Consider the following 16,333-nt stretch of genomic DNA (forward strand, 5'->3'; position numbering starts at 1 on the left):
AAATGAACTCAAAAGCTTACAGGAGGGAGGATTCATGCCTAAGACATATCATCACCTTACAGACTAATTGTAGACAATGAGTTCTTCATGAGGAACAGTACAAAACTTAACTGAAGAATGTAAGGATTCCTTCTCTCAAGTATTCTGTGTTTCTGAAGAAACAGATTTCCTCTCTCATTTCAGACAGGAAATATAGCACCTTTGGATAGTTTCTTCTGCTTTTTTGCAGCATCATAAAATAATAATAATAAACCCAAACAAACAAAAGAACACCAACAAAGAAACAAAGAAAGAACCAACCCCAAATCTCTCTCTTACAATGCAGTTCCTTGAATTGCAGCTGAAGGTTAATGCATGATAGAGGGACATCAGGATTACCTGCTGTGCAGAGTGGGAGACTTGCTATGGATTATTCTGTTGTTGATAATGGCAGCATGAGCTCGGGATGAAAAATTTCAAGTACACCTAGAAGCATATGAACTCCTTATGAGTCACCACGATCTGCTAACTGCTATCAAAGTGCAGTTCAAGATTTTGGGGTTTTTTTTGAGGCACTCTGGAGACTCTGGCTTGAATCCTTCAGTCCTGGAATCAGACCTCTGAGCTGTCACTGGTGTAATTATACGGTGGCATCATTGGTTCATCGCTGCCTGACTCCTTTGTCACTTCCTTCTCAGAATTTAGTTTCCATTTTAGCAGCAAAACGATGATTGCAATTAAGCAGATGGCAAGAAAAACGGCAGCAGCTCCACCAATGATTGTGATTATGCTGACCCCTGCACTTTGGTTATTCAGTTCTCTGGGGAGGATGCCATTGACTGCAACCTCCCTTTGAGGAGCCTGCTTCTTGCTGGTGCGATCTAGTGCTATGTGCTGTATGTTTGTTCCTCGGTTGTTTTCTACTCCAATATCTTTTACAAGTTCTGGGTCCTGCTCAGCTCCCCTCTTCTGACGTCTCTGTGTGGATGCTCCTGGGATTCCACCACTAAAGAGTGAGTGGTACTGGTGCTCCACACTTCTTTTGCCAATCCCATGGTTAGCATTCCCTTTTGAACGTACGGTGTAGATTGTATGGACATACCACTCTCTACCCAAAGACACCTAGAAAGACATTTTTTGTGTTTAGACACGTACACAATCCAGATGGTATTCTATACAGAGGAAATCAATCCCTGCTCTGAATTGATTGCCTGGACAAGTACTTCCAAAATCATTCACAGATAAGCCCCCACTATGTGCCAGTGTGTGCGATAAGCATCATGTTTTCTGCCAAAATTTTAAGAGCTGGTAGACTCCATTCCTCTCCAAGGCCATGCTCTATGGCTATCAGGTGCATATAGAAGCAGCATAGCCTTGGCATTGTTTTGGTACTGTTAGTACCAATGTCCACATAAAGAACCTCAGCTGTAGACAGGCTGCAGAAGAGGACCTCTCAGGCCAGTCTGCTAGATGGATAGGCCCTGGCTGTGGATTTTTTTCCATCAGCCTGCTCTAGGTGACCTTACCTTCATAATGGGTATGGAATGGACAGTCTGCAGAGGTCCCTGCCAACCTCATTCATTTTGTAACTCCATAACTCCTTGAAGTCTGTCTGAGATCACAGAATGCTTGGGGTTGGAAGGGACCATTAAAGTTCATCTAGTCCACCTCCCCTGCCATGAGCAGGGACAATTTTAACCATAGGGGCTTGGAGCCCTGTCCAATTTGACTTTGAATCTACCACCTCTATGGGCAATCTGTTCCAGTGTTTCATCGCCCTCATTGTAAACAATGGCTTCCTTGTATGTAGTCAAAATCTTCCCTCTTTTAGCATAAACCCATTACATTTTTCCTATTGTAACATGCTATCGTCCTTGAATCTTTTCTGGATGCATAGTAAATTTAGCTTCCACAAGGTCCAGTAGGATTGTCTGAACACTGGCTGATAATTTCAGTGGTTGCAGCCAAGATTTGTCATTGTAAGAAATACTGTATTTTCTGGTTTACTTCTGTTTTTCCAAGTCTTGTTCAGGATGTAATGATGTTTCTTGCAATCCAGTTCTTTTGACAGAATAAGGACCAAAAATCACTGCATTCTTGGAAATGGATTCTTATAAAAAAGAGATTTCATTTTCATGGTGTCAGACTACAAAATACTTTTTATGCTCTAAGTAGGCTTTTCTCTTGAATCCTTCATTGCTTACAATGGCACCTTTAATCCTGAAGTGGCCAGGATTCCATATCTTCTCTACTAATTCATACAGTTGAATTTTGCATGCAGTTTTGCAAATGTTAGAGAGATAAATAAAGAGGAGACAGCTCCTGGCTGGGATATGTAGAAAAAAGGGAATAAAGTACACAGATGAAGGACTATGTTTAATTAAGAAGTAGTTGTACCTTTAGTTGTCAATGTCTATATTTTTCTGTGCTTGGATGTTTCACATTGTGCAAGTTTTCAAGGAAAGAATTGCACAAAACCCACAGAGTATCAACTAGGTTTTGATGAAGTTCACTATACATGCTTCTGATTCTTTTATTTTTTGCCTTTGACAAGTGAGACAGGAAGGAAAAATAAAATGATGTTGTGTAACAAGGAACTTACCCAAGTTTTGGAAGAAATGTATAAGAATAATCTGCATAATTTCTGGTTAAATTGTGGAATTAAGGAAGAGAAAAGCATAATATCCCCACAGAAATCTTTCAGTAAGTGCTCCAGGTTTTATACCTAGAAATCTTATAGCATGTATAATTGTTTGTTACTGGAATCAGAATAAACATTCCCATTGGCTTCAGTAGGACTTACTGCTAACAACACTTGTGCAAGTGATTTTTTTCTTGGTTCAGTACTCTTGCCAGTAAGATACAGAAACCATACCTGAAACAGAGGAGTTGAGTCTACTTTAAAACCATCAGAGCCTGGCTGTTTAACTAAGGGAATTGCTTCAGGATCATCTATTGCGAGCTTTGCATTAAAAAGCACATTTCCAAAGCTTGTGGCTTGCGTCTCTGGCTGAGCTTTGTCCTACATGGCCATGGGAAGGAAAAAAAGTTTGTGAAACACAGATTTATTTCTTTTAGGAAAAGCAGTTGTGATATTTATACACAATGTATAAAATGTGTAATTTACACATTCTATTTTATGCAATCCACTGCAATATCAAGAGATAAGAGATGAGAAACTGTTGTGGTCATATCTGACTTGCACTAAGTTCTATTTAATTTCTTGCCTGAAGAGATTGTTGAAATACATGGAGGAAACACTATAGAACAACCACAGATACATTTCTGAAATAAATAAAAGATGCATAAATGTGGTCTGAAAGAAAAGTTAAGAAATCTTAAGCTACCTTTAATTTCTATTAACAAAGATTCATATAAGTTAGTTTAGATACTTAGACAATCATCTTACTTAAAGTTAACTCTCTAAAAGCTGGGCATCGGGCTTACTCTATAAGGTAAATAATCTCAGACATTCTAAAACAGCTTCAGAGGTATCTCTTTCCCTATGGACTAACCTGTATGACTAACTTTATACACTTGAATTCTGGATGACTAAACATAAAATAAAATACAGTCCTTAACCTGCATGTCTCCTAAGACTTACTTTGTGGTGAATGGACATACACAGAAAAAGCTATCTTGGGATTCTAACTTAGGTCAAACTCTAAATGATGCAAGTCCACAAAAATGATTAAGAATAGAACCAGGAGAGAGAAATTTAAGATACTGCCTTCATCAGTTCATGTTAGCCCAGAACTTGAGTCAAAAAATTGGTGCCATGAAGAACATTTTAAAGGACAGCTGCTTTTGGAGAAAAATGAAGTTAGAAAAACAATAAAAAATATATGTGTGCATGCTCCCAGGACTAGAACACTTACCACAATCTTAAACCTGTACAGAAGGGATGGAGAATCTGCAAGGCACCCATATTCAGTGTTGGATGGATTATATTTGGGTACATATCCATCAGCTCCTGTGCACAGGAAAACCTTCTCGATGCTACAGTAGAAAGAATCACCCAAATTCTGCACAGGATCCACCATCACCCGACCATATATGATATCACCTGTGAACAGTGCACACAGTTCACATCCCATTCACTGAACATTGAATACAATACTGAGGAGAAGCTAATAAGCCTAGCTGACAAGCTTAGCGCAGTGCAATGTGACTATGCCATGACCAGAGCATGTGCTCTTCTGTGCACACTGCCCCACATTGTAGCAGTAGGAGGCTGTTTGCTGTTGCTATAACCTGAACCAGTTCAGGGGCTACTTTAATTCTGGACTATACTGGGCTTTTCATTCAAAAAGCAACTTAAAGGACTACCATGTCTGCACCAGATCAGAGTGTAGGTTTTGGCTTTCTGACAATTCACTTTGCTGAAGAGCTGTTATTTCTTATGTCAGTAGCATACTGTTACTTATACTTGGTCAGACTGGCACACTGTACAAGTGAAATGAACACTATGAAAAGTCACAGAGAACTTTTCTGAGACTTTGCTTCCTACTGTGTAATTGCATTTCAGCTCTCTGATAATGTTTAAGGCAAGACATGCTTGCCAGGCCTGTACATATAACCCTTGCATCACAGGCTGGAAAAGGATACTGTGCCCCATGGTCAGACACGTATGACAGAAGACGGTTAGGAAGTTTGAGAATATGGAGAAGGAAAGGAGAAATGTCATGTTGCTTTGACAAGAATTTGGAGCAACTGTAGACTTCGAGTGAGAAAGAGAACATGTACTTGCTCTTCAAGAGACTGTGCAAATACATCACAAAAGATGGTTGTGCATTCAAGGTGTCTGTAACAAACAGGCACATGAGCAAAATAGAGAAATGAAGTGACTGCTTAGGTCCACTGACAGATGTAATAATTGAATCAGTCTTCCCACCCCCAGCCTACTCAGTGAAGGACAGGGGGAAGGGAGAAGGCCTTGATGCTGGGCAAGCACTGTTCAGCAGTAGCCAAAACGGTGGCATGTTATCAGCCACAGATGCAAAGCACCGCTCCGTAATGGCTGCTATTTAAGAAAGTCAACCCCATCCCAGCCACACCTAGTACACTCACCTACAACAGAGACTGTAATATTTACTCATCTACTAGGAATGTTCTCAATATCAGCCAAAGTTTATAAAGCACTCAGCTCATGAGAAATAGCACAAGTCCTGTAATCCTCAAACATAACAGCTTCAGTGCAGATTGGCCAACAGCTCCAGTGTAAACTGCCAGGTAGAAAAGGCAAATGCAAAGGAACACAAGCAGCAAGCCCAAAGCCTTACTGTATCTTATTTTGACTGAAGAAGGATCCTGATAGTGTGGAATACATATTAAATATGTATTTTCTGCACACAATTGTACCTTCTGAGAAAGCAACATCGCTTTCTTGCCCAAAGCCCATTGAGCCATCAGATAGCCACAGTGTCTTTTTGGAGAGGAGGAACATCTGGGTGTTCAAGCTGAACTCAGCAGCCACTGGGTCACTGACCTAAAAACACAACAACATAAGGCTCTTCAACTAATATTCTTTAATGACTACTAAAATACAGCATGATCTTCTCTCAGTGTACATTATTTATGTGCTCTTTGCAGTAATACAGTTTATACAGTTGAACAAAAAAGATTTCTTTGTACTGGACAAGGACATATTGCTATGTTTCACGTGCATACAACCTTTGAGTTATCTACCTCTGTGATATATGATAGGATTCTAGGTTAGTTTGTTCCCACCACATTTTTCCAATCTCAGCCAAGAAGGTGCCCAGGGCAATTTATGTGTGGGGGTAACATGAGGGAAATATTTCCCTCAATAACTTGTTTCCCTCTGACTCATTGCAACATGTTTTCTTTATCCCATTTTCATTCTTGCACACAAGCTCCACTTTGGCTTCTGATCCTCTGCCAATTATTTGAAAGTGCACATTGCTGAGGATTTATTTGCAAGTATCAGTTCCTCTGATGTACTGCAGGATATCAGAGTATGCATGTGAAAATGCAGCAAACCATTTGAACATCTTTTTATACTAATATTTATCTTTATATACTTGACACAGTTATCTATGGTTCTTTCTTGGTTACATTACAAGAACAAAGTAAATGATTGATAACAGCAGAAGATTCTCATTGGGCCATACAACTTGAGTCAGAAGGCAAACTGTGCAAGGACAGGGCATAATAAAAGGGAAAGAATACAGTGAACAGAAGAATTGAGGAGAGTTCAAAAAGAAAAGGTATACCTGAGGAAACAATATGGAAGATGTATATATTAAACAACAAAAAAAGAAGAGACAGAGAACAAGAGGCCACTGAACAAAGAAATGCTAACACATGTGTATTTATGTATATATGTGTGGAAAGGAAGGAAAATAGAAAACATTCCTGCTGGCTTAGGGACAAAGGGATGATGGAATGAGAATCAACAATACCAATAGAAACTATTGCTGCAAGTTATACAGCTGATACATTTATTACTCTTCAAATCTCTTTTTCACAGTAGAGTAACAGAACTATAAAAGCAATAGAATTTGGCAAGATGAATGTATAGCTTAAATATTTTTTGCAAACCCACTGCTACTGCTCAGAAATAGGAACCCTACCCCCATAGCCTTTTCCCAGAAACAGTAATTTTTAAAAGTCATTTCCATTCTCTTGCAATGCTTTCTTCAAAATGCCTAGGATTTAGACCATAGGCCTGCAGGACTGCAGTCCTACAGGTTCAAATACCTGACTGGCACAATTGTTTTCTGGCTGTGGTTCTGAAAAAAATCAAGAATAGCCTCATTAAGCCTTTCCTGGGCAAAGTAAACGTCTACTGAATGGAAAACAAGGAGTGTGTGTTCAGCTAAAGGCACTGGACTTCAACCACACAGTTTAGGACAATAAGAGCAGTGGCCTGGATAAATGCTGTGCATATAGACATGAATACATTTCTTAGGCTTTCCATTTTAAGTTACTATTTCTATCCCAGTTTCATGTGCACATCTCAGTGCTGCCACATAGCTGTTATTTATGACAGTAGTTTAAATGTAATTATTTTCATGTGCATTTGAGGTGTTTCAAACAAAAGTTCTTAAAAAAAATATCAGTGAGTGTGTCATATTAAGGCTGGGTGAGAATAAGCACTGTCAATTTATTCTGCCTATTTCCTACATCCATCGACTATGCGTACAAATAATTTAAGGACAGGGCAGATCACTCATGGTAGACATCCCATCCTTCATGGGACCAAAGCCCATGAGATATTTGGTACCTTAGGAAGCAAACAGCTATTGTGATCAGTCCATCCCAGGGCTGTAAGTATCCTGGTTATGGAATTACTTCTGACAGGAAATAGTCATGCACATTTAAAGAAAGGGGATGTTGAAAGGACTGGGATAAAGCAGGAGCTTGGAGGTTGAATGCTGTTCATTTTCAGGAAATCTCAAAGTGAAATAGTGGTAATACCATCTTCACTGGTGTTCCAGGCTACCTTCTTCCCTCTTCAAGGGTCACAGAGGATGGAAAAATAATTTAAGGAGATACATGTTAAAGAAGAAAATGTCAACCCAAAATCTTCAGAGGGGAGACACCAAATATATTGTCTTCTTGATGTCTGATTCTTAAAATAGTCTATGACTTGTGAACAGTGACAATAATTGTGAAGGAAATTGGAGCATAAATTTTCCAGAAAAATGAAAGGCCTCGTGGTAAAAGGCCCAACAAGATAATTCAGTATAGCAGTTGGAGCATTAGACTAAGAATTGGGAGAAACAGCTCCTGTTCTGTCCCATCTTTTAACCATTGGACATTACAGTCAGAGCCACTTTGGTCCACTAGTCATACCTGTAGTCACTGACTCATAGGATGGCTTAGGATCATACAGCCCAATCCCCTTACCATGACCATGGATGTATGCCACTAAACCAGGCTGCTCAAAGCGCCACCCAGCTTAACCTCAAACACTTCCAGGGAGGGGACATCCACAACTTCTCTGGGCAACCTGTTCCACCCCAAAAATTGTATTCCTTATGTCCAGTCTAAATCTACCCTCCTCCAATTGTCCCTTTCCCTGTGACTTTAGGTCCTGGTAAAAGGTCTCTCTGTTTTTCTTGTAGACTTCCATTATATTGTGAGGCTGCAATAAGTTCTTGGCTCATTCTCCTCTTCTTGCCGCTTTAATGGGGCCTGGTTTAAGTCCACATAGTCTTTCAGGCTATGATCAGAGGGAATGATTGTCTCAGGCCATAGAATTTCCTGAATTTTTTAGGAATGGGGATCTCAAGAAGAGGTGGTATGGGCTTGAAAATTGCTGGTGATAGGTGACTAACTGGCCACAGTCCTGGGTGATTACAACACTTGCACTTTATCCTTATTTTGAATTCATGTCCTATATTATTAAAGCTTTATCTGATACAATCTTATTAATTTTTCTTAGTTCTTGGTGGTAGGCTTCTTTCAGACAAGAGTTATGTCTCTCCCTAGGCTAAATGGCCCATTTTGCACTGATTTTTGCAGCTCTTTGGATTTTTCTTTGAATTATCAACATCCTTCTTGTTTAGAATAGAATAGAATAGAATTAACCAGGTTGGAAGAGACCTTCGAGATCATCGTGTCCAACCTATCATCCAACACTACCCAATCAACTAAACCATACAACCAAGCATCCTGTCAAGCCTCGCCCTGAACACCCCCAGCGACGGTGACCCCACCACCTCCTCGGGCAGCCCATTCCAGTGGGCAATCACTCTCTCTGTGTAAAACTTCCTCCTAACCTCCAGCCTAAACCTCCCCTGACGCAGCCTGAGACTGTGTCCTCTTGTTCTGGTACAGGTTGCCTGGGAGAAGAGACCAACCTCCACCTCACTAGACACAAGCTGTGATGTATCGTTGTTGTGAACTTCTTTACAGTTCCCAGAAGCAGATTAGAAATATCAGACAAAAGCTGAAGTGCTGAACTAGTATAACTTCCCCACACACCCCTCACTCAAACTTTTTCAGAATGCTTTGCTGGTTAACTCTGAGAAAGAAGGTTTCATGTCAGGTCATGTATCATCTCTCTGCTTCACCAGGACTTAGTGCCATATCAGAAATCATCTGCTCTCCCATAGGTGGCATAATGCCAAATGAAAGCATAAAGACTGCATACATTCCCTTGTGCACCCCAGCTAATTCAACAGAAAAGTCATTGTGTGTCCCTGACTAATGCAGATTTGATTTATACTGTAAGATGATTTAATAGCATACATATATACTAATCATGAGCATGAAACCACTGGCACACTGTTCCAGTATTAGCTCTATTGGCTCCAAATAACAGAAATTAAAATAACTTCCTCCTTGTACATCTCAGGGTCATGCTAGCCCTTCTGGTAATACCTTAAACTGGCAGCTTATGTTCCGTTAACTGCCCAACATGACTCCAAGATTTTTTTTCCACAACAGAGTCTATTTCTTCATCTTTTGTTCCCAGCTACAGAGTATACAGCTGGCTTTGTGAAAGGTATGCCGTTTGCCTGTTCCCATGATACCATATAACCCATATTACTAGGTGTGATTTGTTTCACTTTCTTAAGTCTTTAAGAGTTTTACCAGTGTTGGCTATCTACACTTCCTCTGTAGTCAGTGGAGGAAGTCCTACCTTAGGACTTTCCTACCTTTTAATACCAGAAACCTAGCTCTGATCTGTCAGATGAAAAGTTTTCGATAATACTTCTATATTTTCAAAATTATCTGATAAAAATATTTCAATACTAAAGCCAAGTGACAAGCAAAGAAATCTGAAAGGTTAGTTCATATGCTAGTAACTATCCCCCCACCCACCAATGTCAATGAACTTTCAACTGGCCATGCACTGAGGACAACAAAATCCCAAACCAACTGAGTTCTTACATTAGACTTTCCCAGCTGGCTAAAACTGGTTAAATAGCAGGAGAGGAGTATGTGCTGTCTTACCAATCTAGAAATTAGTTTGCTTATAAGCAAGTCATCCCAGGTTACACCCATCTTTGATGGGGGCTGAAAAGAGCCCAGCCCCCAGGTGGACAAAAGAAACCTGATCCAGCGGGGCAGAGAGAGATATTTGGGTTTCCTTCTCCCAGGAGGAGGGGTCCCCTGGGTCAAAGCTCTATTCCAGTCCCCCTTCCTGTCCAGCAAGCCTGTCTAAAGAGGACCATTTTCTTCATTCACCCTCTTTCCCCCTGCCTTGCCTGCTCGACGAGTCCCTGCAGTTCCTGCTTCCTGAGCTACCATGTGCCTTGCCTCCATGCTGCATCTGCACTTTCTAAAGAACTGAATCCATTTACATCAAGAGAATCCCATGCCAGTTGGGCCTGGTTTTTTGTATATTTTTCTATTTACCCTTTTTCTTATACCTATGTAACCTTCCCTATTACTCAAATGCTGTATATATTCTGTTAGAAAATTACCTTTTTCACTTTCAAACCAATTCCAGGCCATTTCTTTTGTGATTCTACCTCTCCTTTCTCCTGCCTAATTGGCTTTTACCCTACCAGGAAAAAGGGAGAGGGAAAGAAAAACCTAACTCTGTTCCTTTTGGGCATTTGGACTCTGAGAAAAGCATTAAACCATCCTGTGAGTAAATTTGCCTTCTAGCTCCAGCATGACAAGATCAACAAAAGCAATTTGGGAATCAAACTGAAAAGGAGACATGACAAAGGTATCATTGGTACCTGTTGGAATCGGATATCCAGATCGAATGTGATTGGCTCTCTAGGATGGCAGATCACTGGTAGGCTGTACTCCTGATGTGGAGCAGTGGTACAAGCTATCAGCTTCACAGTGTACATTCCAGAATAGTCCCGGACCTGAAGAGAGAGAGAGAACTGTTCCACCAACATCCTAACTAACATGCTGGGGCAACAGGAGACACAGTGAAAGTTGAGATTTTACCGCAAAGTCTGACACAAAGCTCCACTGCTGTACTGGCTGGTTGTATGTTGGTTCACTTCGGGTGAGACTGAGGCTAAATGTCAGGCCTGGGTGATCAGCTGACATAACCATGGAAGTTAGAGATGAAGCTAAAAACATGTCAAAAGACATATTTGTCACCTTTAATATTTCACTGCAAACTCTCAGAGCTTGAAACACATTCCCAATAATTCATAAACCATAACGCCATAGTTGAGGTTAATACCTTCACAGGGCACTGGGTTTTGCTAACTGAAACAAAAAATCAATTACAGATGACACAGATAGGCCCCCTTGATTCTTGTTCAAGAGACTAATAAACAGTTGCTTTGGGGCTACACAACAAGAACTGCATGAAGATTAAATTTAACAGACAGGCAAAATAGTAGGGACTGGACAGGCAAAGATCTATAATCCCTTCTGTTGCAAACTTGCAATGTCAGCCCAGGGAAGACAAAGCCTTTTCTCCTAGCAATGTAACTCTTTTGGCTCTGCCTGATAGGCAAAGGCTAACATGCTAGAGGACAGCTGAGAAAAAGTAGAAGCATACAAAGGAGTTTTCTAAGTTAATAAAACTGAATTAAACTAACAGACAGTTCTCCAAATTATTTTTTGCCCCTTCTCACTATTGTTCAACAGATTTAATTTACTTAGATAATCTTTTCCATGGCTGGCATTCCTGCTCAGATTTCTATCTGTAGACAGAGTCTTACATCTGTGATTATTCTCAATAAAGGCAGTGGGGTTTAAGCAGATTCAATTGCAGGATCAGGTCCTCAGCAAGGACTAATTGAATGGCAATGAGAATGTTTTAACACAGAGATACAACACATACAAGACCTTTTCTTACTCTCTGAGAAAAGTCTAAGTAACGTAGAAAAGCTTTAAGTTGGAAAAGAAATTTAATGCATGCTATTTAAACTCCTAGGGCAACATAAGTAAATAGCTAATCATAGCTTTTGGATGAAAAACATATATTCATATAAGTCCCTCATGGACAGAATGGCCTAGATCTTCATCTTTCACAAACTGAACTCTCAGTCAAGTGGAACTATCTGCTTTCTATCACATTCAACCATATTTCATTTAAGTTTGAATACAATCATCAATGACAAGTAAGAAATGCTGAGAAGAGGAAAAATCTTCATCTGAAGAGCACAGTAAACAAAAAAAATCAGATCAGTAGCAGACAAAAAGAAAAATTAATAATATAAAAATTGGGAGGGGTGTCTTGTTCTTATAGCACTGCTAAAGTGTAGATTAAGCTTACCAGGATGGGACATGACAAACAGACCATGAAACCGGGCTTCAGTCTTGAAGTTGACAACCAAGCGCCCCTCTTCGCTAATACGCATGCTGGTTGGGTACAGGGAGCCTGGTGGCAGAAGCCAATTCATAATGGTTATTCCACTTGCAGATGACAAGTAAATCACACTCCTATGAAACAGCAGTCCCACTCTTTTGTTTCCCTTTGTCATGTCAGGTGTTTGGGATGGGGCCTGCTGGTACCTTTTGGATTGACTCAAAATTCTTCTTAAAGAAGAATCTCGACAGTGGGACCTAGAGTTTTCACGATGCTTTAGCCTTCCAAAGCACATACAGAACTTCCCTGCAAAGTCATGTTTTCACATGTTCTCATGGACTCCCACAGACACTCTAGTAGGCTAAGGAAAATCCACAGCACGGTCTGTGCTCCTGTTTAGGCAGCAGCATGGGCAGCTGCCAGGGTGTTCTGCAGAGGAACAATTATTTTGTTTCCACCAGGTATTCAGGATGACTCCTACCAATGAAAGCTGCTTCAGAGATATTTTTTATCAGCTTTTCTCTATATCTAATGTCCCAAGGCAGCACCTACAAGCAGTTAGCTGTAGCAGTTTGTTGTAACTTCCATGGCAATTTGTTTAAATGTGCTTAAATCTGTGAAACTCATTTTGACAAGCTTTGTATTGTTGGCATTTTCTGGCATGAGTCTGGCCCAAAAATACAGGCCTAATGTTTCTTAATTTCAGGTTACAAGGTCTTGTTTACATGTCAGAAGTGGTTTATTACTGTAGTTTGAAGCCAAGTCCCCTTTCTCTAGTGTTCTGAAAAGTCTCAGAGTTCAGATGTTTCCTCCAGTGCTCCCTTAGAGAGAGTCAGTGATGTGCCACCATATTGCCTGTCAGGAGCAAGAAGGAAACAGGAATGTTCCTCCATGAATGTGTCAGAAGCCTAACAGACTCAACAACGTGAATGTGTACCACACATAAAAGAATCACCTGTTACTGGTACATTAGAAATATATATATGCATGAATTATGGCTCTAGAAGACCTTGACTGCTTTATAGTTTTATGTAGAGTTTATGTAGAATAATTCTATGTATCCAGAAGTATGGAATCAAATGGAAAGCTAGTTAATCTCTCTCTGCCCAGAAGAACAGCTGCTCAGTGTGCAAAGCAGTGTGAAGAAAATAGTGCCCAAGTTAGGTACCTTGGGGGTGTCCCTTGCACTACCTCACTTGCTTAGGATTTTGTTTTCTGCTGGCTGTTTTTAAAGGGAGCTGCTAATGTTCGGCATTTTCAAAGACTTAGCCACCAGCTCCTTAAATAGAAAAGTAAAAAATTAAAGCATCAAAGATGGGAAAATGGTGGCACAGACATGCCATGTAACTGCTGAGACTGAGGATTAGATCTGGTTGTTATTTCTTGACTGGTAGATCATATGATTTGTGGCATGTGGCTTATTCTTTAGGCATGGCGTGACATGTGCTTCATTCTTCATGCATTGTAGATTCCCCTTGCCACTCTTCATTTCCTGCTGTTGAGGACAGAAACTGCATAGCAATGAATTCTGTAGTTCATATAAAGACTGCAGAAACAACAATGGTTTTATGTTCACTGGAGTCCTGAAACTGTGTGAGTGTATGCACATAATTATAGCTGGTGCCTGTTTTCTAGCTTAGGCTGAGACAGATGTGGAACATCTGAAGCTTAATGCTGGGAAACACTAAGGAAAATCTGCATAAGTAGAACAAAGCAGCATATAGGTGTAACTATACATTTTAATCTTTCACAGACTTCCGTCTGTCACTATATTTAAACAATAAATTGCTTTTGGGGCAAAGATAAAGTCTGTATTGATAGAGTTTGCTTTGCTGATTAATTATACACACAAGCATTTATTGACACTATCACATTTAAAGATTGTTTAACAGTTAACTGACACATAGGACAGGTTACTATACCCATTCTATACTTCTCTGTATCTTTTGGCTATTTTGCTATTAACATTTTCAAAATATCAAAAGTTTCTGAAACTGTACACTCATGTCCAGAAAAAAATGACATCACAGAAAGGTTTGGTTTTGGTTTTGGCCATTTAAGTGCAAATAACTTGTGTGGTAATGCAGAACGTGAATATATAGTGAACCTTCAGGTTCTGAGTTGAAATAAATGTATTAATTTTTGCATGTATACTTCAAACATAACAAGACAACTATCTTTCTTTGCAATAAAAGAACTGAAGTCAAATTTACACAGTTTTCACAAACACCCCAGCAGAGCACTGTGAGCTCTAGGAAATGACTGATTGTTTTCAACTGATAATAAACGATTTTACTGCTTATATTTTAGAATTAGAAATACTGAAAAAAACACCCTACTGTGTTCAAATCATACTCTTAGTAAGAGAACATGAATTTGATGGAAGTAAACTCAGCACTAACCTTGGAGCTCTGCCTCAGGTGGGCTACCGATCCCATCCGTCCACAGGATGGCAGTGTCATACACAAAAGTCAGCCGGAGTTCTGACTGTAAGTCGAAATGCTGCCAGCCTCCTACACCCACCGGAGAGTGGAAAACGTAAGAGACGTACAAGGGGACTCTCAGCGTGACATAGGACTGTACTAGGTTGAGAACCTATACAATGGAAAATTATTTACATAAGTTAGCAGTCATTAGTGTTAGCAACATTGGACAGGTATCAGAATGCAAGAGAAAGAAGTTGAAATAAATATCATGACTGAATCAAATTCTCTCATTGTACAAATTATAGGTGAAGTGCAAAATGTCATACTTCAAGGGATTTCAGATGAGCTTCAACCCCTTCAAATAGCATTTTTAAAAATTTCAAACTGAATATGTGTTCTGATAAAACAAAATACAGAAAGAGCTTGGCTACAAATTAAGGCATTAAACATTTTTTTCAGGTATTTGCCCTGTCCTTGTGCTTTAGCCAACTACTTTGCCTATATTTTTACATTACTACTCTCTAAGAAGCTCTTTGGGAAGACCCTGAATTTGATTAGATGTCATTGCTAGACTGAGTCCTTGGACCACACCTATTCATATCTAGAACTATTTATTCTTTTGTGCGTGGATACTAGCTCTCACGCAAGCACACAAACCATACTGTTTATCACTGTCTGGAATAAATAACAACAATACACAAATTGGAATAGATTTTAAAGTAGACCCTTTATGCATACATTGTACAAAAATAGCACTGTAATTATCAGAGAATTGCATCTTTTTTATACATATTTTGATTAAAAAAGGCATGAAGAACAGCATGAGTAAACTATCACCTCTTACGATAGCTCTTGCATGATACTTGGAGACTTTGCTTTTACGTTTTACTACAAATACTTTTTCATTCATATCTCTCTGATTAGAAATGTGCAGTCTGGATCCTTTTAGAACATTCAAGATTTTCTTAGAAAGACATGGAAGGAAAGGCATTGAGATCATCCCCCAGAAGGAAATTTTTCAAAGGATTAAATGGTGTTGAACCCTCATTTACTTCCAATTGAAATTTCCTAAGTAAATTAGTACATCTGAGCATTTTCCTGGAGTGCTTCTAAAGAGTGTTCTGCACTACTAAAAGTCCCAACATTCAAAGAACTTTATAAGCTGTGCAAAAATCAAACTGTTTCTGGGTTCACCCAGTGGCATGCCAGAGGGCAGAATATTCATTAACCTTACAGTTGCTTAAAATTTCAAAATGCCAGACAAAACTTTCAGTAATATTTTGAATCCATGAATTTATTACTTGTAGTCACTAAATAGTCTGAGCTGATAAAGGAATTCTTTACAGCAAATGTTCACAGTTGCCATAACTCACTTTGGTGCATGACAGTCCTTGATCTACACACTGTGCTACCAAACTCCTTTCCACTTTGCATTGTTCCATAGAATGTGCTAACATTTAGGGTGTAGGCAGTCTGGCAACACCTAGGGTTATGCAGTAAAGCAGCCTGGTAGATAATATTGGAAGTTACAGTTCCAGATTATTTTATATCGATGCTTCTTTGTTAGTTTTGCATAAAAACAATCAAGAACTTCTACTTAGAACAAAAGTGGGGTTTTCTTCTCTATACATGTTGGATCAAAGTTAAAAATATTACTCTTTAGCTCTATTTAAGTTGCAAGTTTATCTTTGAAATACTTGCATGGATGGACAAGCAATTA

At 39.5% G+C, this 16,333-nt stretch overlaps 1 protein-coding gene across 1 annotated transcript in view; it reads right to left on the reverse strand.

The window, feature by feature from the left end:
• Nucleotides 1-591: 591 nt before the first annotated feature.
• Nucleotides 592-16,333, reverse strand: part of FREM2 (FRAS1 related extracellular matrix 2) — a 132,546-nt gene continuing 116,804 nt past the window's right edge. Inside the window, exons 17-24 of the mRNA XM_054162973.1 lie at nucleotides 14,590-14,782; nucleotides 12,155-12,259; nucleotides 10,867-10,994; nucleotides 10,647-10,781; nucleotides 5,341-5,467; nucleotides 3,858-4,045; nucleotides 2,855-3,001; nucleotides 592-1,101 (exon numbers count right to left, since the gene is read on the reverse strand). Of these exons, the coding sequence (XP_054018948.1) occupies nucleotides 592-1,101; nucleotides 2,855-3,001; nucleotides 3,858-4,045; nucleotides 5,341-5,467; nucleotides 10,647-10,781; nucleotides 10,867-10,994; nucleotides 12,155-12,259; nucleotides 14,590-14,782 (1,533 nt within the window). The remainder of the gene's footprint in view (nucleotides 1,102-2,854; nucleotides 3,002-3,857; nucleotides 4,046-5,340; nucleotides 5,468-10,646; nucleotides 10,782-10,866; nucleotides 10,995-12,154; nucleotides 12,260-14,589; nucleotides 14,783-16,333) is intronic.

Source organism: Dryobates pubescens, chromosome 7 (genome assembly GCF_014839835.1).
Source record: "Dryobates pubescens isolate bDryPub1 chromosome 7, bDryPub1.pri, whole genome shotgun sequence".
NCBI classification, from domain to species: domain Eukaryota; kingdom Metazoa; phylum Chordata; class Aves; order Piciformes; family Picidae; genus Dryobates; species Dryobates pubescens.